This window comes from Megascapheus bottae, chromosome 17 (assembly GCF_031878675.1).
Source record: "Megascapheus bottae isolate mThoBot1 chromosome 17, mThoBot2.hap1, whole genome shotgun sequence".
Classification (NCBI taxonomy): Eukaryota; Metazoa; Chordata; class Mammalia; order Rodentia; family Geomyidae; genus Megascapheus; species Megascapheus bottae.
Window position 1 is genome coordinate 25,719,990 of NC_143525.1, and position 23,743 is coordinate 25,743,732.

Here is a 23,743-nt window from a genome sequence, read left to right on the forward strand (position 1 = left end):
CCCCGCCTCCGGCCGCCCGGCCGCCGCGTACCTTGGTCTCCTTCACGTGCTGCTTGACGCCCTCCGGGTACCACTGGACGCGCACGTAGCCGCGGCGCAGCGGGCTGGCCCGGCCCTCCTCGTGGCCCGCGGCCCCAGCCTCGGAGCAGCCGGAGCTGCCGCGGCCTTCCTCCTCGCCCTCGGAGTCCGAGTCCTCGCCGTGGATGAGGCGCACCAGGCCGAAGTGCACCGAGCCGCGGTAACGGCCCGACACCAGGTCGTGAGAGAACAGCAGGCGCTGCGAGCCGGCTTCAGGGCCGGAGTCCGAGGACAGCCCCGAGGCCGAGTCTGGGGCGGAGGCCGGGACGGAGGCCGGGGCTGGGGTCGCGGCCTGAGCCGGGGCTGCCTCCGGAGCCGAGGCTGGGGCCTGCGCGGGAGCGGGAGCTGCGGGCTCGGGGGCTGCGGGATCCGCCATAACTGCTCTGCGCGAGTCTCGGGCGGCGGTGGCAGCGGCGGCGGCGGCGGCGACGGCGGCAGCGGCGGCGGCAGACGAGGCGCGGGGAGGCGGGGCCAGCGGCGCGGGGGCGGGGCGCCGGCGCGCTGACGTGGCTCTACGTGCTGCCGTCGTCAGGGCACCGGGATGCGGTTGCTAGGAGCCACCGCCCCGTCGCTAGGGGACGCTGAAGATGCTGCAAGGTGGAGGCTGGACCCCAGGAGGGAGAGGTGGGAGCCAAGGAGATAAAAGTGATGGGCGTGGGAAGGGGTGGAGACCCGAGGGAAGAAGTGGAGTGGTCACCGAGGGAAAGGGGAGTGGCCAATATGGCCAACAACGCTGCGTGTGTGTGTGTGCGCGCGTGTGTGTGTTTGTACTGAGACTTGAACCCAGGTTTTGTTTTGTTTTGCTCAAGGTTAGTGCTTTACCCTTTGAGCCACGTCCCCAAATTCAGGCTTTTTGCTTGTTAATTTAAGAGTCTCCAGGATTTGTGGGCCTTGCTGGCTTCTAACCTTGACCCTCAGATCTCAGCCTCCAGAATAGCTAGTATTACAGGCCTGAGCCACCCGCATCCCGGCGTGTCAACAATTTTTAATGAGTACTCTTGGCGTCCCAGCCTGGTCTGAGGCATTGCTGGGCTTACTGAAGGAGAAAGGTATGGCTCCTATTCCCTTAACTGTTTACAATCTAGTTAGGCTCACAAAACAAATACATATTAAATAACTAAAAAAGCAACTCCTAGGCAGCTTGCAAACAAAGCTATAATAGATATGTATAGAACCTGTGTAGAAGGCATTGTATTGGGAAACTCCAAGGGAAGTTTAGAAGGTCATGACCCTTTAGGGATTGGACCAGAGAAAGGTAAGAAAAGAAAAGCAAATGTCAGAGCCCAGATAGCTTGAATTTAAGTCCCTTTAACTTGAGTCCAAAGCTGAACTATGCATGAGATAAAGTAGAGTTCAAGGCAGTTAAAACTGGGAACAATGGATTCCAATTTATGGCACCGCTACTTAATAATCTACAAAAGTAGAGCCAGGCACTGTGGCTCACATATAGCTACTCAGGAAGCTGAGACCTAAGGATATCAGTTCAAAGCCAACCTGGGCAGGAAAGTCCATGAGAATCACACACACACACAAAAAAAACCTAAGAAGTGGAGCTTTGGCTCCACTTTGGTAGAGTGTCCACTTTGAGTGGAAAAGTTAAGGGACAACACCTAGGCCCTCAGTTCAAGCCCCAATTCTGACACAAAAAATGAAAAAATGAAAAATGTGCATGGGTAAATAACCGATTTCCTTCTTTTTAATTTTATTAGCATATACAAACTGTACAAAGGGGTGTGATATTTCCATATATACACATATGTCATACATACACTTTGGCCAAATTCATCCCTCTATTTCCTCTCCCCCATTGACTTATTTTTATTTCAATTTTCTGATCTGTAAAACCAGGTTGATATGACAGCACCTGTATCACTGAGCAATTGCAAAGATTAAATGAAGTGCCTGCCGTATTAAAAAAAAAAAAACCAAAACAACGTAATTGCAATACTTTAATTCTCCTCCTACCTAGTTTAAATTTTAGGCTGGTAGAGCTGTTATACCATGACACTCGTGATCTGCTTCATATTGCCATTTTAAGATATAAATAGTAATTCTACTAATCTAACAAAGTAAGTTCCAAAAGATTTAGATATATTCTCAGAGGAAGGACTCAGAATAGGTTTCTAAAAAGAAATTAAGAAACTTTGAGGCCTGGCCTTAATCTCTTAGTCCACATTTTTCCGCAAATTGTCAATGACAGATGAGTGAAGTGATTTGATATTATAATATTTAGTCTCTTTCAGAAAAAAAAAAAAACATAAGCCAACCACCCCAGTGGTTCATGTGAGCCCAGGTAGGAAAGTCCATGAAACTCATCTCCAATAAACTACTTACAAACAGCCAGCCAAAGTAGTTTTGTGACTTAAGTAATAGAGTGCTAGTCTTAAGCAAAAAGAAGATCAAGTACTGCAATGTAGGCCCAGAATTCAAGCTCCAGGACTGACCAAAAAAAAAAAAAAAGTTACAGCCTGCTCTTAGGCTTCTGGAAATATAGAACTCAGCCATGGAAAGATTAAAAGGATACGTACAGAGCACAGATGGTAGCCTGGGTACATAAGATGCAGTAGAACAAGTGCTTATAGAGCATTGACGTAATATTGGGCTGGGGCAGGTTGTCTATGGACCCAAGTCATAATATTCATGTACTAAGTATAGAAGAAACCAGGGCTAACAGCTGAAGGGGAACTGGGATATAACTTAGAAGAAATCTGGGTTCTTAGATCATAGTCCTCCATCCCAGACCACAGAGCAGAATGGTTGAGAGGAATCATTGCTCTGAAGCCCAGAGCCTCACTCTCTCCCCCCCCAACTGTGATGGTATCATCTGTCCTGCACCGTCCCCCCCCCCCCCCGCCCTTTAGTCTGATCTCTGGTCTCCTTGGCCTCTAATAACCTACCATTTATTTTGTTTGTTTTGTTTTTGGCATATTGAATGGACTGGAACTCAGGGTTTGGATGCTATCCCTGAGCTTTCTTTTCTCAAGGCCAGACCTTCACAACTTGAGCCAGAGTTCCACTTCCTCCTTTTTTTGTTGTTGTTGGTCATGGGACTTGAACTTTGGGCTTGGGCATTGTCCTGAGCTCTTCAGCTCAAGGCTACCACCCTACTCCTTGAGTATAGCACCACTTCCGGTTTTCTGGTGATTAATTGGAGATAAGAATCCCTCAGACTTTTTAGTGCCCGGACTGGCATTGAACCGAGATCCTCAGATCTCAGCCTCCTGAGTAGCTAAGATTACAGGTGTGAGTCTCCTTGCCCAGCCACTTCCCATGTTTTCTGGTTAATTGCAGATAAGAATTTTATGGACTTTCATGCCTGGGATGGCTTCAAACCAAGATCCTCAGATCTTAGCACCCTGGATTACAGGTGTGAGCCACCAGTGCCTGGCTAACCTAACATTTATCGAACACATTATTGCTCAGGCACTGTGTCAGACCTTTGCACATACATTTGCACATACTTGTTTCTTGTCATAATTATACCTATTGGCATTATGCACTCTGTTTTTATCAACACAAGACTCAAGGAATCCAGTGCCTGCATGAAATCACAGGGGCTACTTCAACTATGCTGGAAGAGGAAAGAGACTTCACTCTGTTGACCAAAACACCTTCTCTTGTAGGAGAATTTTGCTTATTTAGCAATGTGCCAGCCAGACACAAATCCATTCTAGTCATTTCCTTCTGTTTGCACTTGTGCATGCATGCATTCAGGCATGGGAGGGGTTGTAGAGGGCAGGGGGGCAGAGTCTACCAGAGCCAGTAGCTACAAATGCTGGTTTCTGGGAAGCAGGCTCTGGCTCTTCTCTATTTTTAACTAGCCTTGGACAATGCTCAAGGGACACCATTGCTCTTTAGGGGAGCTGCAGCCATGCTAGCCATACGCAAGCTGATCCAAGGAGCTTTTCCCACCTTGGAGGAAATATTAAGGAGCTCCAGAAGGCACCTAAGACCGACCTTCCTCGGCTACCGTGAAGAGGGAAAAGCATAGCTTTAGAGAGTTCCTGCGCCCTCCTGTGGCTGGATGGAGAAATGCCTTTCCAGGCTTCAGCCCAGTCACTCAAGACTTCTAAGGCCCTTGGGGTTCAAAGAGCCCCTCTTGCTTCAGGAGCCTCCTTCTCCTTGTACTGATGCTCTTGGAGTACCACTGGTCTTGCCCAATGTCTCCATGTGGTTTACTCAAGATCAAGACCCAGACCAGCCAATCCTTGGCCACTCCTACTCTGGCTATGGGTTGCATTTCACCAGACAAAGCTTTCTGCTGTGAACAGCTCAAGACTGAGCAAAAGAAAGAGTTCAGGACTGGTTGATTCCTTCTTCCTGAAGATCCAGAGTCAGGGACATCAAATTTGTCCAGTCCTCTCAAAGAACAATCAGGCTTTGCATTTAACTAGGCCACCCTGGGCTTGGGTCCACTCTCTCTTCAGCACCACCTTGTGGTCACTTCTCAAATGTAACCAGCCCCAAACACAGAATGGACTCGCCATCTCCCAGACCAGTTTCTCCTCCAGCAACCTCATCCTGCTTGATGGCAGCATCCCATCTCCAGGCACCAAATGACAACCTGACATAGGGACACAGAAGAGACAGGGTGTGTGTGTGGGTGGGGAATGGTGAGGGGGAGGATGAGACATTCAACCACAGCTTCTGCCCATCCCCGGAGGAGATTTAAAGGTGGAATGGACTTCACACTGGATGGACACGAAGGTCGGGTGAGGACCTCAGAGAGGAATTCATCAGGAGCCATCAACAGCCTATGCTGCCTGGGAAGCTGGGAGAAGGGAGGCCTACGGCCCAAAGTGGGCCTTGGTCTGTCCACCCCAACACCTACCACACACCTGTCCTCCAATAGGCTTGCAGTGTTTGGAAGCAGGGAAACTGTTGTACCACTCACCACAGGGTTCTATCCACAGGGCTCTGAGTCTCCTACTGAGAAGGATGGCACTTATCTACCATTTGAGACAGATGGCTTCCTCAAGAAGGTGGGCAGACAGGGAAGCTATGTGGAGCTGTTTTGCCCATACAAAGGTCATTTTGGTCTCATTAATGAATTGAAATTAGTAATCACATGGAGAAAAGTTCAGGTAGGGTACTGGTGGCTCACACCTGTAATCCTACCTATTGAGGAGGCTGAGATCTGAGGATCAAGATTCCAAATCAGCCAGGGAAGAAAAGTCAGTGAGATTCTTATTTCCACTTAATTGGCAAAAAGCTGGAAGTGGGGGGCCAAGAGTTTGGCTGAGTGGTAGAGTGCTTGCTCAGTATGCACAAAGTCCTGGATTCAATTCCTTGGTTACCACATACACAGAAAAAGTCAGAAGTGGTGCTCAAGTGGTAGAGCATTATCCTTGAGAAAGTGGTAGAGTGCTAGCCTTGAGAGAAAAGCCCAAGGACAGGGCTCAGGCCCTGAATTCATGCCCCAGGACTGGCAAAAAAAAGAAAAATAGGTGGAAGTGGTGCTGTGGCTCAAGTGGTAGAGCTCTAGCCTTGAGAAAAAAGCCCAAGGATAGTGCTCAGGCCCTGAGTTCAAGCCCCAGGACCAGCAAAAAAAAAAGCCAGGTGTGGTGGTGTACACCTGTAACTGCACCTGCTGGGAAGGCAGAGGCAAGAGGATCTCTATCTGAGGCCAATTAGACCAAAGCATTAAGTCTCTGTCTTAATGGGGCTAAGAGGTAGCCTGGTTGGAAAGTATTTGAGACCCTTTTTCTGTTTGTGCTGTCACTTGCTGATGCTGGCTGCCGTGTCCTGTGGACTCTGGGATGTGTCTTGCCACTATCTCATGACCTTACTTTTCTCCTTAGTAATGTGTCTTCCTCCAGCTATCAGTAGACAGTAGACACTGCCAAAGCTCTACTCACAGCATGTCTGTGGTAACACAGGGTCTTTCAGAAACTAAGCAAGTTTTTCAAGTTGCAAACTCTGTCAGCACTGCATTCTGCTCTCAATGGCTGCATGATATCCCATCATATGCTTACACCAGAACTACCTAACCTTTCCTCCCGTTACATTACTTTGTAAAATAGACTTTATGCGAGGTGCTACCCAGCCAGGGCAGGAAAGTCCATGAAACTCTTATCGCCAATGAGCCACCAGAAAACCAAAAGTGGCACTATGGCTCAAAGTGGTAGTGCTAGCCTTGAACAAAAGAGCTCAGGGATAGCATATAGACCCTGAGTTCAAGTCCCACAACTGAGAAAAAAGGGAAGAAGGAGAGGCGGGGGGGGGGGGAGGGGAGGAGAGGTGCTTAGACCCTGTTCTAGGCACATAGGGGCTGAGGTACTGTCTTCCTTCAAGAACACAGAGTCGGTGCTGGTGGTGATTGAGATCTGAGAATCATGGTTCAAAGCCAGCCTGGGCAGGAAAGTCCATGAGACTCTCCAATTTAATCACCCCAAAGCTGCAAGTTAAGCTATGGTGCAGGTCCTAGCCTTGAGTGCAAAAACTTCAGAGACAGTACCTAGGCCTCAAGTTCATATCCATAACCCACAAAACACACAAACACACACACACACACACACACACACACACACACACACACACACACACGAGCCCAACAAGAGGCAAAGTCACTTTGCAGTGTTCTCAGCCTAAGCTGGTGCCAGTCTCCAGGGACCTTCTCAGCCCCAGTCCTGGAACTTGAACACCAGAATCCCTGGGGGTGACTCAGGTGTTGGAATTGTTGTTTCCTTCCAGAGAATCCCAGTGAGCAGCTGGATGCTGGAATCCCTGCCACGGTACAGGAGGGTCACAGAGGGGACATGGACATAGGACGTGGAGGTGGGTGTTGGCGGTTCATCCCTACCATCCTAGCTACTTGGGAGGCCAAGCAGGGAAGGATCATGATTTCCACAAATCTGGGCAGAAATGATGTCATAAGACATTATCAACCCATAGTTGAGTTCAAATCCTCTATGCCCATCATACTAGCTACCTGGGAGGCTAAAAGCTAAGAATTGAGATTCACAGCTAGCCTGGGCAGGAAAGTCTAGGAAATTCTTATCTCCAATTAACTGCCCCCCAAAAAAAATTGAGCTGTGGATCAAGTGGTAGCATGCTAGCCTTGAGCAGAAAAGCTCAGGGACAGCACCCAGACCCTGAGTTCAAGCCCCATACCATATATACACAGTTTTATTATTTGAAATTTAAATTTCACTAAAATCTGTATTTTTATTTGCTAAATCTGTTCATTCTGTTCAGAAAGCATATATTATTGGTCAGACAAATTTGACTGTGGTAGTTTGCTGAGAGGACCCCAATATTGGTGACGTTTAGGATTTGCAGTTTAAAGCCAGGCAAGCATGCAAACAAGTCCATTCAGTCTCATCTCCAATTAACCAAGAAAAAGCCAGAAATGGAGCTATGGCTCAAAGAGTAGGATGTTAGCCTTGGACAAAAAAGCCAAGTGAGAATGCAAGGCACTGAGTTCAAGCCCCAGGACAGTTGTAGGGCATAAACTCGGGGCCTGGGAGTTGTTCCTGAGCATTTTGAGCCAGAGATCTACTCTTGGTGGTTTTGTGATGGTCAATTGGACTTGAACTCTGGGCTTGGGCACCGTCTCTGAACTCTTCAGTTCAAGACTACCACCCTACACACACAACACCCCCCCCTCCGTTTTTTCTTTTCTTTTCTTTTCTTTTTTTTTTTTTTTTTTTTTTTTTTTGCCAGTTCTGGGGCTTGGACTCAGGGCCTGGGTCCTGTCCATGAGTTTGTTTTTGCTCAAGGCTATCACTCTACCACTTGAGTCAGTGCCACTTCTGGCCTTTTCTGTTTATGTGGTCCTAAAGAATCAAACCCAGGGCTTCATGCATGCTGGTGAGCACTCTACCACTCAGCCATAGTCCCAGTCCTCTGGACTGGCTTTGAACCACGATCCTCAGATCTCAGCTTCCTGAGTAGCTAGAATTACAGGCATGAGTTACCAGTGTTCACCTAATATGCCATTTTGTACACATCCCACAGTCCTTTTGTTGCTGTTGATGTTATGTTGTTTCCAGTTTGGAATATTTACAAAAAGTGCTACTAGGAACCTCTCTGTTTTTTTTTCCTTTTGGATTTTCTTATTTCAGTACCAGGGTTTGAACTCACGGTCTCAGCTTGCTTGATCCACTGGCACTCTACTACTTGAGCCAGCTCCAGCTCTTTGCTGGTTCTTTTGGAGATGGACCATCCTGTTCTTCCAGCATTCGACTAGGTACATGGAGGATTGGGACTGAGCCTTGGTTTTCAGCTCTGTTAGAAGAGGTTTCACTTGTGCACCAGGGCCCGGGTGTGGGCTGCAGGAGCTTGCTTACCCAGGCCTTGGCCCGTGGCTATAAATGGTAGCATGGCTCCTGAGTAGCTTAGGCAGGAGGGACCATTAGTGGCAGGGGCAAGCTGGCCTCCGAAGGACAGAAGGATTGTTGATGCCCAACCAGTTAGGGACAGCACGAGGATTAGAGTCAGACCCCTGAGGCTTAACCTGCCCTCCTCCCCAAACCCCAGGGCCTCAGCTGGCTGCTGGTAATCCCTCTCCATCCACTGTGCCAGTGCTGACGTTTGCTCCCAGCAGGACAGGACCGGAGCCTGAAGCTGCCAAGCCCTGCTGGCATCATCCTGCCTGGCAGGACACAGGGAAGCAGGTTTGGAGGATTAGAAACTTCTGTGCACATCAGACTCCGCTAGGGAACACCTGCTCCAACTGTCTCAAATTTTCCTTGCTCAGGAACCTGTGGACAGCTCCCAGGGACCACTGGCACTATAGATGGAATGCTGGGACCCCCCTCAGCGGACCTGGTAAGTGGGCCCCTGGCCCTGGCTCTCCGCCATGGGCTCTTAAAGTGCCTTTGAAGGCAGAAGGAGGGATGGCCTCTAAGAACTGGCGAATGTGCACAGTGTCACAGGACAGGCACTAGGTCCCACATGACACCTCTGATGAGCCAGGAGTGGAGCACGGGGTATCCCGTGGCCTCTCCATGCCCGTGCCTTGCTGTCCCTCCCCTCCCCCACCTTCTGCAACCCCTGACTCCCTCTAACCAGTCCCATCCCCCATCTGGCCTGATCCAGCCTCAGGCCCTCATCATAAATCTAGAGACTCTCTCAAAGGACTGACTTTGATGAAAGGCCTTTCTCTCCAGAACTGAGGGTGGAATTTGCAGAGACTGCTGCAACTGAGGGTGGAATTTGCAGAGACTGCTGCTGGTCAGACTGTCTCACGCAACACAGAGCAACACAGAGCCGGAAGACTCCCTGTGGGCAGGTCAGCCAAGTGGCATCAATGGTGCTCAGCTGTGGGGAGCAAGGAGCCCGAGGTTGCCGTGGAAGCTTGAGCGCTTTCACCCTTGTCCCCTTGTGTGGTGGTACTGGGGTTCTGCAGCCTTGCTTACCCCTGCAGTCTCCTGAGGCTCATCTGCATCCAGACAGCAGTGGAACTAGAGTCTGCTCTTCAGCTGTTGTCTCTCGGGGAGGTGGCACCTGTGTCTGTGGTTCCTGGCCTCTGCTGTGGAGACCAGGTCCTAGACAAGAGACCCATCACTTTGGGGGGCTGGCCTCACCCCAGAAGAGGCCAGATGTGCTGTCTCCTGGGAGATGAGACCAGCCTCTGCCCCTCACTCTTCTAACAGATTGGTGCTGAGGTCCTTCCAAAGCTGGGGTGCCCACGGGGGTACCCACAACCAGCATGTCCACACTGAGCATCTACCTCCCGAAACCTGAGGCCTTGTGCTTGTCCCCCGGGGTCTCAGAGTCCTCGAGCTGCCACCGGCGACACACACTCCCTGCTAGCGAGTTTCGCTGCCTGACCCTTGATGATGCCACCAGCGTGTTTGAGATCGAGCGGGAAGGTGAGCAGCCCTGTGGATGGCACTAGGGAAGGCTGTTCCAAGCTGTCTTGTTTTTCTGGGTCTTTTATCCTTGGGGGTCTAGGTCCCCCCAAATCCAGACCACTTATGTGTGTTCCAAAAGGTGGGATAGCTGAGTGCTAGTGGCTCACACCTGTAATCCTAGCTACTCAGGAAGCTGCGCTCTGAGGATATCAGTTTCAGGCCAGCCGGGACAGGAGTCCATGAGACTCTTAGCTGGAAGTATGCTGTGGCTTAAGTTGGGAGAGAGCTAGCTTTAAGCAAAAGGAGCTCAGGGACAGTGCCCAGGCCCAGAGTTTGAGCTATAGGACTTGGGAGAAAAAAAACGTGGGATTAGCTGCAGCTCTGAGTCACCTGCTTTCTCAGCAAGGGGACATCCTAGTGACAGTGAGCAAAAGGCCACTAACCAGCTGCCCCCCCCCCCACCCCGGGCCATACTTTCGCCTCTTCACAGCCTTCATCTCTGTCTCGGGCGCCTGTCCCCTGCACCTGGATGAGATCCGGCACTTCCTGACCCTGTGTCCAGAGCTGTCCCTTGGGTGGTTCCAGGAGGGTCGCCTTGTAGCCTTCATCATTGGCTCACTTTGGGACAAGGAGAGACTCACCCAGGTGAGGGCGGGGCAGGGCTGTGACATCCAGCTCCTTCTGGAATAGACTGGCCAGAGGGCACAGACACCCAGGCCCCTCCGGGAGCAAGAGAACTTCACCCAGCTCTCTGTGATCTGAGTGCGGGCATTCCGGGGATGGGCTCTCAGCCTGTGCAGGGTGGCGTGATAGGGGGTGAGGGGGTAAGGCAGGCATCAGGAGGTAATCTCGACACCTGTCCTTTGTGGCCCTCAGGAGTCCCTGACACTGCACCGGCCCGGAGGCCGCACTGCCCACCTGCACGTGCTAGCTGTGCATGGCACCTGCCGGCAGCAGGGCAAGGGCTCCGTCCTGCTGTGGCGTTACTTGCACCACCTGGGCGGCCAGCCGGCCGTGCGCCGGGTTGTTCTCATGTGTGAGGATGACTTGGTACCCTTCTATGAGAAGTTCGGCTTTGAGAACGTGGGCCCGTGCGCCGTCACCGTGGGGCCCCTCACCTTCGTGGAGCTCCAGTGCTCGCTGCAGGGCCACACCTCCCTGCGCAGGAACAGCGGCTGCTGAGCCAGGCTGCGCACCTGGCTACGGAGATCCACCCTCCCTTCCCTGTGTTGTGCTGTGTCCAGACTCACAGCTACCCTTCTCACCCTTGGGCCCCTAACATCAGAGACAGACAGGAGGGGGACAGTCCAGGGATTGCGCCACAGTGGCAGCCTCAGGGCAAGAAGTGTGGAAGGGGGACGTCCCCCCTTGCCCCTGGGCCCCCAGGCCTCTTTTCCCTCCTGGCCACCCCAGCAGCCCCCACCCTGGCTCTTCTGCCCACAGCAGTTATGTCCCCAGCCCTGCTCTGGTGGCTCACTGGCATGGTGTGGTTTGTGGAGTCAGACACAGTAAGTGGACTTGTCCTCTAGCTGGGGGGACCCCCAGAGAAAGGCTGCCACTCACTGCACTGAAGCACTGGCAGAGCATTTGGGGTGGAAGATCCCATGGGCCTAAAGATGCTTCAAGGTTTCTCCTGCTCACTCCAAAAAGCTTCCCATCACCTCGAGCTCCTCACCACTGCCCTCATGCCCCAAAGCGCCAGGGCTCAGACGAATAGCATTTCATTGACGAACCTCATTTAATACACTTCACGTCATCTGTACAAAATTAGCGTTGCCTTTTAAAAATAGGACCATAATATAAACCAGATTTTCCTTTTTGGTCAGTTGTGGAACTTGAACTCTGGGCCTGGGCATTGTCCCTGAGCTCTTCAGCTCAAAGCTGCTGCCCTATCCCTTGCCCTGGGTGTTGTCCCTGAATTCTTCAGCTCAAGGCTATCACCCTAGCCTTTGAGCCACGGCACAACTTCCAGTTTTCTGGTGATTAATTGGGGATAAATCTCAAGGGCTTTGTAGTGCCCAGTTTGAACTGCGAACCTCAGATTTTAGCCTCCTGAGTAGCTAGGATTACAGGTGTGAGCCACCATGCCTAGCTTATAAACTGGTTTTGAGAAAGGAGAGGAGAAGGAGGGGGAGAGAGAAGGGGGAGAGAGGGAGACAGGGAGAGGGAAAGAGAGAGGAGAGGGGGGGGGAGGGAGGGAGAGGGAGAAACACACCATTAGGTCTGACGGAGCTTCCAGCTCCCAGCCTCCAGAGAACAGGTCTGGAATAGCTTGGAGTGAGACAGAAATGATGAGGTTGCCCCATCATCAGAGTCGCCTAGGAGGCCAAAGGCCACCAGAGTGAGGGCTGAGGGGTGGACTGCTAATACAAAGGCTCTTAGTATCCTTATCTAGTTATGTCTCCTGGCTTATTCTCTGTCACCAGCCTGTGGCCAAAGCCTCTCTACAGTGGTCTGCCCAGAAGACACAAGTGCAGGAAGTGGGGCCAAAACAGACTCCCTAGTGGGAGGTGGAGGTGCTGGTGAGCCTGGGGGACCCCAGGTGTGGGGACAGCTGAGCGAGCAGCTGTGTGTCTGGCGAGGTCTGCCCTGGCAGAGGCAGCAGCCCAAGGCCCTAGGAGGGTTTTCCTCCCCTCCCCTCCCCTCCCCGAGGCATTCCTTGCTGCAGGCTTGGGACTGGAGCCTCAGGAAAGCAATGTCCCGGGTATCTCCTAGCCTGGGCCAGGAATAACCCACAGGGTGAGAAAGGGAAACTTCACTCCCCTGGGGGAACCTGCCCCTACCAACTGTCTCACCCCATCAGCCTGGCAGAAAGGACCTGAGGTTCTGCTCATGAGCCTCTGGTGCACAGGGCAGATGGCACTGCAGGCAGCATCCCTGAATCATCCATGCCTGGCCTGGCCAGGTCAGGTGGAGAGTCAGTGTAGCACCTGGTCCAGCTCGTACTTCTCGCAGAAGCGGCTGGTGAAGGGAAAGCAGGTGAGGTACTCAATCCAGGGCCAATTGATGGGGTAGATGTAGAGCCAGAGGACCAGGGAGACGAAGAGCCCAGCGAAGACTAGCAGGGACACCAGGATGAGGGCTCGCTTGCGGTACTTGTCGCTGGTCCCGAAGGTGATGTAGGGCAGGAAGGCGAAGGCCAGCAGCAAGCCGCTGAGGAAGCCGAAGATGTGGGCGATATTGTCAATCCAGGGCAGGAGGCCGCAGACGAAGAGGAAGAGCAAGATGGCCGAAAGGTTGAAGAAGGCTTTCCAGGGCCGCTCTAGCAGCTGCCAGCTCTGGAAGAGCTCCACAAAGAGGCAGGCGAGGAGGCCGAACTGAGAGCCCGCTGGGCCTACCTGCAGTGGCGAGGGGAGATGCCTTAGCTCCAGGAACCAGTCAAGAAACAGCCTCAGGAGGATCTGTCTCCCAGGCAGGGCCGGGGACCTAACTAAGCCCGGCACTGGGATGCAGCTAGAGGCCTGCACATCTATCCTGTCAGTAAAAAGGGAGCACCCATGTGTTTGGGCCAGGTGCGAGAGACCCAGACACTCAGTACCAGAAATAAGTCTGCTCCCCAGTAGGTGGCACCCAGGGGGGAAGGGACAGACCAGAGGGCTGCCATGTCTGCAGGTCCGGCACACTCATGCTTGGCACTTTCACAAGACTCAATCTTAATATGCAAGCAGGCAGAATTAGGAATGGGGGAGAAAAGGCCAGTGCTCTGGGAAATCTCTGGAGGTGACATGTGAGGAGGGAATGGGGGGGGAATCACAAGACTCAAGAGGATCACAGTCCCCTCCTGCAGGGGATTAAGGGACTGGGCAATAAGCCCCTAGCTTAGCTGTCCATCTGCTATTGAGCCTGGCATGGGAGGGACCCTGTGTCCCCTTGGCAGGTCTGGGCTGGTGGGGTAAGACACAGTAGCCCTCCAGACGGGATTCAAAGCTTTAGGCTCAAGAGGGGACCTCATCCCACCTCCATTCCTTGTCCCCCCAAGCCCTACCTCTGCCCGGTATGGGAGGAAGATGGCGCTGGCAAGGTTGCCTGTGATGCCACTGAGGATGAAGATGATGGCGATTCGATGCCAGCCAGCCAGCTTCTCCAGGTCTCTCAAGATGGTCATTTGGAAGACCACAGATACAAGGCAGTGCACCACGCTGGGGGGTGGGACAAAGGTGTAAACCACGAACAGCTGCCCTGGGCCTCTTGCCAGGCAGGAAGGCATGGGAGGCAGGTATGGGAGGCAGATGGGACTGGCTGTGCCCTGGGGTCCAGGTGACAGCCATCACAGGTCCAGGGATGGGGGCAGAGAGGAGCCACTTACCCAGCATGCAGGAACAGAGAAAGCCAGAGCCTGTAGAACTGATCTGGGACCTCTGGGTTGAGGAAGGGTAACAGCCCACACACCTTATCCAAGCAATGCACCTGAGTGAGGGGATGAGCAGAGACTGGCCATCAGTGCTGCCAAGGAAGCGGGCCAAGTCTGAGGCCCCGGGTATGGGAAGGAAGGGAAGCCCAGGGCCCCACTGCCCGGTCCAACAGCCCTTATTCTCAACCCACACCTGGGAACAGAGTGTGGCCTCTTCGTGGAAATAGCCATGCATGAAGTCACAGTACTCCCGAGTGGTGATCTCACAGCTGGGAGACAAGATAGGAAAGAGGGGGCTTCAGGGTCCTGGGGGGCCCTTGCTCACCCAGATGGAAGCCCAGAACCTGGCTGAAGCAGTCAGGATGAAGGACCAGCCTGAGAATAAGCCTCCCTCTCCTGCTGGCAGCATGGCAGTCCCTGAGCAGGGGAAGGAGGGCCGGGCCCTTTCTGGGAAGCTGCAGCAGCTTGGAGCTCAGGGCAGGCTCACCTGCCCTTGGTGCCAATACAGCAGGGGCGGCCTTTGATCTCGCAGTCGATGTGCAGGATGCCGGTGTGGTTGCTCCGGGCCTCTGCTGTGCAGATCTGAAAGAAACAGAAATGGGGGGAACTCAAGTGATGGGATTTCCCCCGCATCGCCTCTGCCTGGGAACCCCCACACAGAGCATGCTCACTTACCGGCCACTTGGTGATGTCATCGGGCCAGATGTGGGCACCACTGGAGGCTGGCTCCTCGCAGGTCCTGGGGGCAGAGGTCAGATTGGGCACAATGAGGGGCAGGGGCATCCCAGCCAGCCATACCATCTCATGGCACTCCAGTTAGGAGCCCTGCACCTGGCTAGGGGCCACTCCAGGCCCTCAGGTGGCTCTAGGCCGTACCTAGGGTCCTGGTGGCACACAGCCCCGGATGTCCGCTTCTGGCCCAGATCAGACTTGTCCATGGGGGGCCCTGTATCATCCTGCCACTTGACAAAAGTGGCAAGCGTTTCCTGGAAAGCAGAGACAACTAGTCATGCCAGGCAAGATCACCCCACTGGCATAGGTCAGGGGACTCTCTAGAAGAGGACCTTTCCCATGCCCCTGGGCCTCTGGCCTACATTTGATCTCCTGGGCCATTGGAAGACAGTGGCCATTTGGCAAAAGTGCTCTCCTATGCTGGCCTGGTGTGGGTGGGATGGGGAGGAGGAAGGAGAAGGCCACAGCCCTCAGAGGGCCCCTCCCCCAGGCAGGGCTGGCAGAGCAGGGGGACTGCCCACCGAGCAGTCCTTCCTCTGGGTCTGGATGCATCCGGAATGGTCATTCTGCACACAGCAGCCTGATTCTCGTTCCAGCTCTCGCTCCCGCTGCACCAGCTGCTCGATTTGCTGGTCCTTCCGGATACAGGGTGAGAACTTGGCTCCCAGATGGATCAGGTCAATCTGCAGGTGAGGATGGGCTGGTGAAGCAGAGTCCCAGACTTGGGGGAGAGGATACGACCGTCCACCTCCCCTGTCTGGGCAGTCCTGATGAGACACAGGTGGGCGAGCCACCCACACATCCAGCGGGGTGGGGCACAGGGCCCAAGGGCTCCTTGCTCCCACCACATCCCCTAACCAGGCCTCACCGAGCTGGGGCCAACCCAGAAGTTCTCCTGTTGGATGTACTTGACGCTCTCGTAGAAGCCTTTGCTTCTCAGCACCTGTGAGGAGGCAGCAAGAGGGAGGAACTGCTGAGCTCTGCGCAAGGGCAGATAGAGATGGCTCAGGCTCCCCATGGCAGAGCCTCCAGGAAAGGGCCAAACTGTGAGCCCAAGCATCTCCTGTGTAAGCTGGGTTGGGGGGCAGGGGGGTTGGTACCCGTTACACTGAGGACTTAGAGGGGGAGCTTGACTCACCAGCTGGGTGGTGACGTGCTGAGCGAAGCCCACAGGCGCAATGCCATAGGTGCAAATAACCAGCAGGGTGATGATAACGTGGACGAAGGTGAGCCAATAAGTGAAGTAGGGCCTGTGGGCAGAGGCAGAGGCCTTGGGTCAGTGCAGCTGCCATTAGCCTTAACTCAGCAACATGTTTTCTGCCTATACTCATCCCAACTCATCCTGGGACTGCAGGTATGTGTCTGCCCAATCCCAGAGCAAAAGAAACTTAAAAGAAGGGTTTTTTTTGTAGATACTACCCCTTGAGCCACACCTCCAGCCTGTTTTGCTTTTGGCTTACTGTTTTCCCAGTGTAGGCCTAGACTTATGGTGCTACTTACACTTCCTGGCTAGTTGTGTTGACAAATTACACCACCATCCTTTCTTATTGAGATAGCGGCCGGGAGGGGGTGGGGGTTGTCTCTTAAACTTGACTCTGGTTGGCCTTGAATCACCATTCTCCCATTAGCAGCTCCCCGCCCACGAATGCCCTAGTGTCTCTGGCTTGGATTTCACCCCACTGCCCTTGGGGTGAATACCAAAATCACTCTGCTGTTGACTGCAAAGCCTGGCTCTTCTATCTAGTCTACCCCTCCTGCCTCTTGGCCCTCCTTGCCGTTTCTGGAACAAGACACATTCCTGCAGGCCCCAGGGCCTTGGCCTGTGACATATCCATTGCCTGGGAGATTCTCCCCCCACCCCCTTTACCCATCCATCCTGCCCAGCACCCCTCCTAACCAGCTCTTCACCCCACCCTGTCTTCCTCCACAAACACTGCAATTCCCCTAGCGTCTCCTCAGTCACAGGTGGCTTGTCTTGACGTTTGAACTCAGAGCCTAGGTTCTTGCGCCACAGCATTCCACTTACAGCGCGCGCGCGCGCGCGCGCTCTCTCTCTCTCTCTCTCTCTCTCTCTCTCTCTCTCTCTCTCTCTCTCTCTCTCTCTCTCTTGCTCTCTGTAATTGGTGAAAAGAGCCTCATAGACTTTCTTGTTCAGGCTGGCTTAGGACTGCGATCCTCAGATCTCAGCCTCCTGGGTATACCAGCCCCACCCCAAAGTTTCTAACTGTCCCTCTCCTTCACCTGTCTTCCCTGCTTTCTTCTCTTGGGGCTCCATGCCAGGGCCTGTGTGTGGGAGTGCTCAGTGAACCTTGGTTGACTGACTGCCATCTGGAACCACCTGGAGCAATGGTAGCCTGGCAGGCTGGATGGAGAGGAGGAGGCAGCGGGCCCCTGTGGGTGCTTCCCCAGCTGCTGCTCCTGGAGCACGGGATGCCTCCAAACTCAGGAATGAGAGTGTGGGGCTGGCTGGGCGAGGGCCTGGGGGAGTCTCTGGAAGGTCCCAGATGCCTCGGGGCTCACCGGTGGCTGTCGAAGCTCTCCAGCTGCCGCTGCACGGTACTGCTGATACTGCGGCGGTAGCTGCGGTTCAGCCAGTTGCCCACCACGCCCAGGCCGTAGTGCCGCTTCTTTCGGTCAAAGGCAAAGTGCCTCACTTTGGAGGCGATGCGTGTGCCCCGCCGGGCTGCAGGGGTTGTGGGGGCTGCAGCACGGGCTCCGTCCTTCCTGCCCAGAGATGGTACATCTTAGTTCTATGACTCTCTCAAATCCCAACACACACACCAGGTACACCGCAGGGGCAGGGTGAGACCCACCCGGTGGGACCCACTCCCACACGCTTACAGATTGAGCTGTATCCCCACAGGGGAGACGGGGGAGGCCGAGTGTGGGACCCCTCGGAAGTAGCTGGCAGATAGTGGGGGAGACTCGAACACATCATCAGGCATGGAGCTCATTTCTTCCTAGAGTAAGGGACCCAAAGAGATAGGGTAAGGCCAGGCTGCTGGGGGCTCAGGCCTGTAATCCTAGCTACTCAAGAGGTTGAGATCTGAGGACCATGGTTTGAAGCCAGTCTGGGCAAGAAAGTCTGTGGGAGTCTTAGCTTCAATAAACTACTCAGAAAAAGCCAGAAGTAGAGCTGTGGCTCAAGTGGTAGACCTGTAGCTTTGAGTAAAAGGAGCTCAGAGACAGTGCCCGGGCCCTGAGTTCAAGTCTCAGGACTGGCACAAAGACACCCCATCCCATCAATGGCCAAGGGGTCTTTGGATACTTCAAGGACCCCAGGCTACCCCGCCCTGTCCCAAGGGCCCATACTCCATGCTTGCCTTACTAAAAAAGGAGGAGTCGAAGGTGTCTGCCCCATCCACTGCATCCTCCTCCAGGAAGCTGGGGTAGGCGAAGCTGCGTTTCACCACCCGGCTCCGCTGTCCAGCAGCATCCAGTACCGAACGCCCCTGGGTGTGGGGCAGAGACCCGGGCATCAGGACTAGCATCCTGAGACTACAGCCCCGCCCCTGGGGCAGCTCCCTAGTGGGTGGGATGGGCAAGATCCTGTCTGAAGCCCGGAGTGTCTGAGAGGTGCACACTGCTGGGGAGTGGAGGGCAACATGGGGTACAGCCGCCCTTGGCCTTGAACTGCCTCCATGTTTGGAGTCATCTCCCTTCCAAGACTTCCCTACCTTTCTCCTCTTGGCCAAGCACACCAGCCCCTTACCTACCTGCCTGAGTCGATTTCCACACCCTTCCTCCCATATCCCTCTTCACAAAGCCTCGGTCACGATGGCCTCCTCAAGGTGCCCTGCTGCCCCTCCAGGCCTTTGCACAGGCTGTTCCCTTCACTGAGCATGGAGAGTATTTCTTGAGATCAGCTGAATATCGGTCCCCTCCGGGTAACACCACCAGCCTGGGCAGCCTGCATGCCTCACTCACAGGGGATTCAAGAAGCATGGAGGGGAAGAGGGGAGGAGGAGAGTTGGGGAGGAGGGTCTCACCTTGAGGAGGGCAGCAGCAGCCTGAAAGCTCATGTGGGCCACAGACATCCTCTTGCGGCGGGGCAGGTGGGAGTAGCCCGAGCGGACGCTGGTGAAGGAGGTCAGGGACAGGACCCCCGGGGTCAGCGGTGGGTGAGGGGCATGTGGACGGTCCACCTCATCTGGGTGGCGGAAGGCCCGACCCCGGGCTAGTGGATCCACGATCTGGAAGAGTCCGAGGGTGAGGAGAAGGGCTTGGGCCTCAGGGGAGCTACCCAGCCTCCTCCTGCCCCCTGGGGAAAGCCCACCTTGGGCATCCTGCAGGATTTCGGAGACTCGATGCCCTGGAAGGAGGGCACCTCCTGGCTGGGGAGCTCCAGGTCCTTCTGGCACGAGGCCTTGAGCCGGCCATAGCGCACGCTGCAGTGGTGCAGGCTGCGGCGCTGCCAGTGTTGGCGCTTGCCCTCCCATTCGCCACTGACGCCAAACCACTGGGCTGTGCCCCTGCAGCGCAGAGTGGGGGGGTAGGCACATGCAGGTGGCTGCACAGGCTCCCATGAGTGTGCATGCATGACAGGGGGTTGTGTGAGTGTGCAAGGGGTAGGGGGGAGCATGTCACCTGGCCTGACATGAGCACTGAGTGGGTACTTGTGCCCCCAGGAGAGGGGATCAAACCTTCCCAAGCCCCAGCGGGAATCGAGGACCAGAGGGGAACGGAAGGCTGGAGCAGGAGGGGAAGAGCCCAGTGCCAGCCTTGATGCAGCTCAGACTTGTTGTGCATACCCTTGGGCCTCAGTTTCCCCATCCATGTCATGCTGTTTGATTCTCACACTCTATCTCTGTAGGGAGCTGTGGCTCATGAATGCCTGTCTACTTGCAGAACGGGGACCCAGGGTCCAGGCCCTGAGAGTGTCCAGGTCGCTGGGCTGGGGACGGAGCACTCACTTGCGGATACTCTGGGACAGAGAGGCCTGGCGGCGGAAGCCTGGGCGCTTCTCTGTGCCATCCTGCCACCGTCCGTGTGGCTCCTGGAGGCTGACACTCTTCAAGTAGGCTGGATTCTTGGGCCTCTGTGGGGAGACAGGGAGGACAGGATGGGAGGTGACATACAGCCCTGACTGCAGGTGACCCCAAGCTGGAAAGCCCCAGGACAATCTCAGCCTCTCTTTCCACTCCACTCATCCATTGACTCATCGTGGAGCTGGAGCCTGCGTGGCACACATATTAGGCGAGTGCTCTACCCTGGAGCCACCCTGCAGCATGAAAAACATTTCCTGATGACTCCAGCAAACCTCAACATGTTCTCAGCATCCAGAACTTTCCATTATGCAGGACCTTGTTGCCTGCTTTTCCTACGTTCTATGGAGCTCTGGGAGGGGGCTGTGGGGGAGGGGGGCACCAGTACAGCTCCCCTTTATGTCCTGGGCTGTGTGGGAAGCTCACGCTACTTGGGTCCTGCTCTCAATGAGCTCTTTATGGGGCAGGCATCCAGATGGTTGTAAACATGCATTCATTCCCTCCTCCATGACAGCCCAGTTGCAGCAAGGGTGTGTGGAAATGCAGGACCCTGTGTCCTGCTCAGCCCCTCAGAGGCAGCCAGGCCCAGGCTTGCCTTTCTTGGGGAGGGGGAGGCAGCACTCCCAGCAATGGAGTTCCAAACCCCCAGCCTTGCTCCTTGCCATATCCTGGGCCCAAGAAGACAGGGGAGAGGGTGGAATGGAGGCTACTTAAATAGCAGTGAATCAAGAGATGCCTGTGGCAGAGCAGTGAGCTCTGGGCAGGCCCTCACCTCAGGCAGCATGCTGTCCCGCTCATTGGGGGCCTGGGTCTCAGGGGGAGGGGGAGGGATTGTGATGGACAGGTTGGGTGGCTTCCGGCTTTGCAGACGGCTGCTGGACACGGAGGACAGGCTCCCGCCATTCTTGTCAGCTGAGGCCATGGTGGGCAGAAGGCTGGAATGGAGACAGGGAAGGCGGCACAGATGAGAGGATGGGGGCAGGACTCCAGGGGTGTGGGAACCCTGGCAGCAAGGCAGGCAGCCAACCAAGGCCAGAACCAACCTGCCCAACATGGGTGCCAAACCAGCTGAAGGGACTGAAACCCAGGCTGGGTGGAGTAGCTTGAGGTTTGTTTCTGACCTACACATATACTCCAGACCAGCAAGGGTCAGGAATCCTAGACTTTCTGTCTCTGCTTCAGGCAACAACCAAACCATGGCCAGGCACTGGTGTCTCACATCATGAATCCTAACTACAAAAGAGGCTGAGGTCCAAGGATCATGGTTCAAAGCCAGACCAGGCAGAAAAGTCCATGAGACTTTCATTAATCTCCAATAAACTCCTCAGAAAAAGCTAGAAGTAGTGCTGTGGCTACAGTGGTAGAATGCTTGCCTTGAACAAAAGAAGCTCAGGGACAGCACCTCAGCCATGAGTTCAAACCCCAGGACCAGCAAAAAAAAAAAGAAAGAAAGAAAGGGCTGGGCATGGTGGCTCATGCCCATATCCTAGCTACTCAAGAGGCTGAGATCTGAGGATCAAGGTTCAAAGCCAACCCAGGCATAAAAGGACCTGAGACTCATCTCCAATTAGCCTCTAGAAAATGGGAAATGGGGCTTGGCTCAAGGCTAGGGCGGTGATCTAGAGCTGAAGAGTTCAGGGACAACACCCAGGCCAGAGTTCAAGCTCCATGACCCCCCCACCCCCCCCCACACACACACAAAAAAAAAAAAAGGAAGGAAAGAACAGAGAAGAGACCAAAGAGGGTTAGCAGGGGGAAGGAGAGAGAGAAGGGAGGGAGTAAGGGAGGGACAGCCCCTGTCTATCCTCTTCCTCACAGCTGCTTCTTCTACTTCCTAGCCTGGGGTAGGTTTAGTTTTTCTTCCTCTTTTACCAGGCCATGGACAGTAGGCCTGGTTTCAGCGGGTGCTGGGCTGCGTATTTGGGGGTGTGGGGATTGAGAGAAATGGATTGGGGCTGTTTATAGTTGGGCAAGATGTGGGCAGAAGGATCCTTTGTGGCGTGATGAGAACATGCTAACACTGGTGATGTTTCTACGAAGAGCTCGGTGCATGGACTATAGCTGATATGAACTAGATCTCAACAAAGCTACTCAAACCCAACAACCACTACAGCTAGGGTACAGCTCGGTGGAGGAGCCTGTCCTGCATGTGGTAGGCTCTGACTTCCAGCCCCAGTAGCTCAAAAGAAAACCTCAGCTGGGCTGGGTGGCTTACTCCTGTAATCCTAGCTACTCAGGAGCCTGAGATCTGAGGATCATGATTTAAAGCCAGCCAGGGAATTAAAGTTTGTTACTCTTATCTCCAATTAACCATCAAAAAACTGGAAGTGGTGCTGTGGCTCCAGGAGTAGGACAGTAGCCAAGAGCTGAAGAGCTCAGGGACAACGCCCAGGCCCAGAGTTCAAACCCCACTGACAGAAAAAAGAAAAAAAAAAAAAAAAGAAAACCTCACCTAGAGTCTCTAGAGATGCTGAGCCTCACCCCTCACCCCTAATCATCCTGTGGCAGAGATGGTGGCCCCTTCCCACCCCTCTGCTGCCCTCTCTCACCACCTGAGCACCTGAGCAGCCCCATTTCCCTGGTGGCCCCCAGCCATGGCTGGGCTGGCTGTCCCTGTGGCTCTCTGAATTGTTCATCTTAATGCTTCCAGAAGAGTGCGGCCACCACTACCTATGTGTCAAAAAAATAACAAATAAGCAAGCTGGGCATAGTGGTATACACCTTTAATCTCAGCCCTCAGGACACAGAGGGAGGGCGTTTGCCAGTTTGAGACCTGCCTGGTCCTTTCCCTCCTTTCCTCTCTCAGTAAATCAACTAACAGTTGGGGCACCGGTGGTTTGTGACTATAATTTTTGCTACATAGGAGGCTGAGATCAGAGGATAGTGGTTCAAAGCCAACCACAACAGAAAAGTTTATGAGAGACTTTTATTTCCAATAACCTACCAAAACAACAACAACAAAAGCTGGAAGTGGGGCTGTGCTCAAGTGGTAGATCACTAGCCTTGAGTAAAAATATTCAGGAATAGCACCCAGGCCCTGAGTTCAAGCCCCAGGGCTGGAAAAGAAGAAGAAAAAAACCCAAGATACCGGAAATAACTAAACAAACCAGTCAAGTGCTGGGTTTTCCTACCTTGTACTCAGAGCTCAGCCTGTGGCTTCTTGGTTGCTGGGTGGTGTCTAGAGCATATTCTTCTCCTCACCTTGTCATAGTCAAGGCTCAGCTATGGACAGTGGACACTTGTTGGACGGGTGGCTCCCGAGCACTGTCAGCCTGTGAAAGGATGAGCTTGAGGGCTGTGCAAAAAAAAAATAAATAAAAGTAATGTACCTTCTATCTGGCGAATATAATGTAACCCTCCTATTAATTACAATAAAATATATATATATATATATATTTTTTTTTTTAAAACAAGGTACTAATTGCACCTGTCTCTGAGAAGGGGGACCAGAGGAGAGCCAGAGCAAGACCCCTGTGGTGCTAGGCCTGGCACCTCCCACCTCGGTGGCCAGGGGCCTCAGCCTTTATCTCCTTCCCTCACCCCCCATGGTTCTGGGGAGGCAGGCAGGAGTCAAGACAGTCCCCAGTTTTTTATTGTGTTTCCGTATCAACAGAGACACTTGGGAAGCCCAGGAATTGGTGGCTGCCTTCCAACTGCGGTTTGCTTTCCATGACAGCCAGACTGATGTGTGAGGCAGTGTCCTGCATGGAGGCCATTCTGCTTTCATTCCTAACTTACTGAGTGAAAAGCTACTGAGGATCAGCCACCGTGAAGAGAACTCAGCAGCAGCACCCCTG

At 53.8% G+C, this 23,743-nt stretch overlaps 3 protein-coding genes and 1 long non-coding RNA gene across 5 annotated transcripts in view; 2 read left to right on the plus strand and 2 right to left on the minus strand.

Moving 5' to 3' along the window:
* The window catches only part of Ube2o (ubiquitin conjugating enzyme E2 O), a 49,929-nt gene extending 49,438 nt beyond the window's left edge, over window positions 1-491 (minus strand). For both annotated transcript variants that reach the window (XM_090350368.1, XM_090350367.1), the window contains exon 1: window positions 32-491. In XM_090350368.1, the coding sequence (XP_090206494.1) occupies window positions 32-454 (423 nt within the window). In that variant the 5' untranslated portion in view covers window positions 455-491. The remainder of the gene's footprint in view (window positions 1-31) is intronic.
* A 4,516-nt stretch (window positions 492-5,007) lies between these two features.
* On the plus strand, window positions 5,008-8,264 carry LOC150051438 (uncharacterized). Its single transcript, XR_016538325.1, has 3 exons — window positions 5,008-5,060; window positions 6,772-6,855; window positions 8,145-8,264. It is a non-coding gene; the product is annotated as an uncharacterized LOC150051438 (long non-coding RNA).
* Window positions 8,265-9,280: 1,016 nt separating this feature from the next.
* Window positions 9,281-11,703, plus strand: Aanat (aralkylamine N-acetyltransferase). The gene is made up of 4 exons (XM_090350371.1): window positions 9,281-9,313; window positions 9,678-9,896; window positions 10,369-10,523; window positions 10,755-11,703. Exons 2-4 carry the CDS (start codon window positions 9,734-9,736, stop codon window positions 11,058-11,060), a joined length of 624 nt encoding a protein of 207 aa, XP_090206497.1. The 5' UTR covers window positions 9,281-9,313; window positions 9,678-9,733; the 3' UTR covers window positions 11,061-11,703.
* A 348-nt stretch (window positions 11,704-12,051) lies between these two features.
* Window positions 12,052-23,154, minus strand: Rhbdf2 (rhomboid 5 homolog 2). The gene is made up of 18 exons (XM_090350370.1): window positions 23,078-23,154; window positions 20,719-20,881; window positions 19,875-19,999; window positions 19,238-19,433; window positions 18,951-19,154; window positions 18,285-18,413; window positions 17,803-17,921; window positions 17,482-17,685; window positions 16,100-16,211; window positions 15,830-15,904; window positions 15,483-15,644; window positions 15,106-15,215; window positions 14,905-14,968; window positions 14,717-14,811; window positions 14,423-14,498; window positions 14,185-14,285; window positions 13,864-14,017; window positions 12,052-13,216 (listed from the first exon to the last, which is right to left on the minus strand). The coding sequence occupies exons 2-18, from the start codon at window positions 20,866-20,868 to the stop codon at window positions 12,797-12,799; spliced, it is 2,496 nt and encodes an 831-aa protein (XP_090206496.1). The 5' UTR covers window positions 20,869-20,881; window positions 23,078-23,154; the 3' UTR covers window positions 12,052-12,796.
* Window positions 23,155-23,743: the final 589 nt, after the last annotated feature.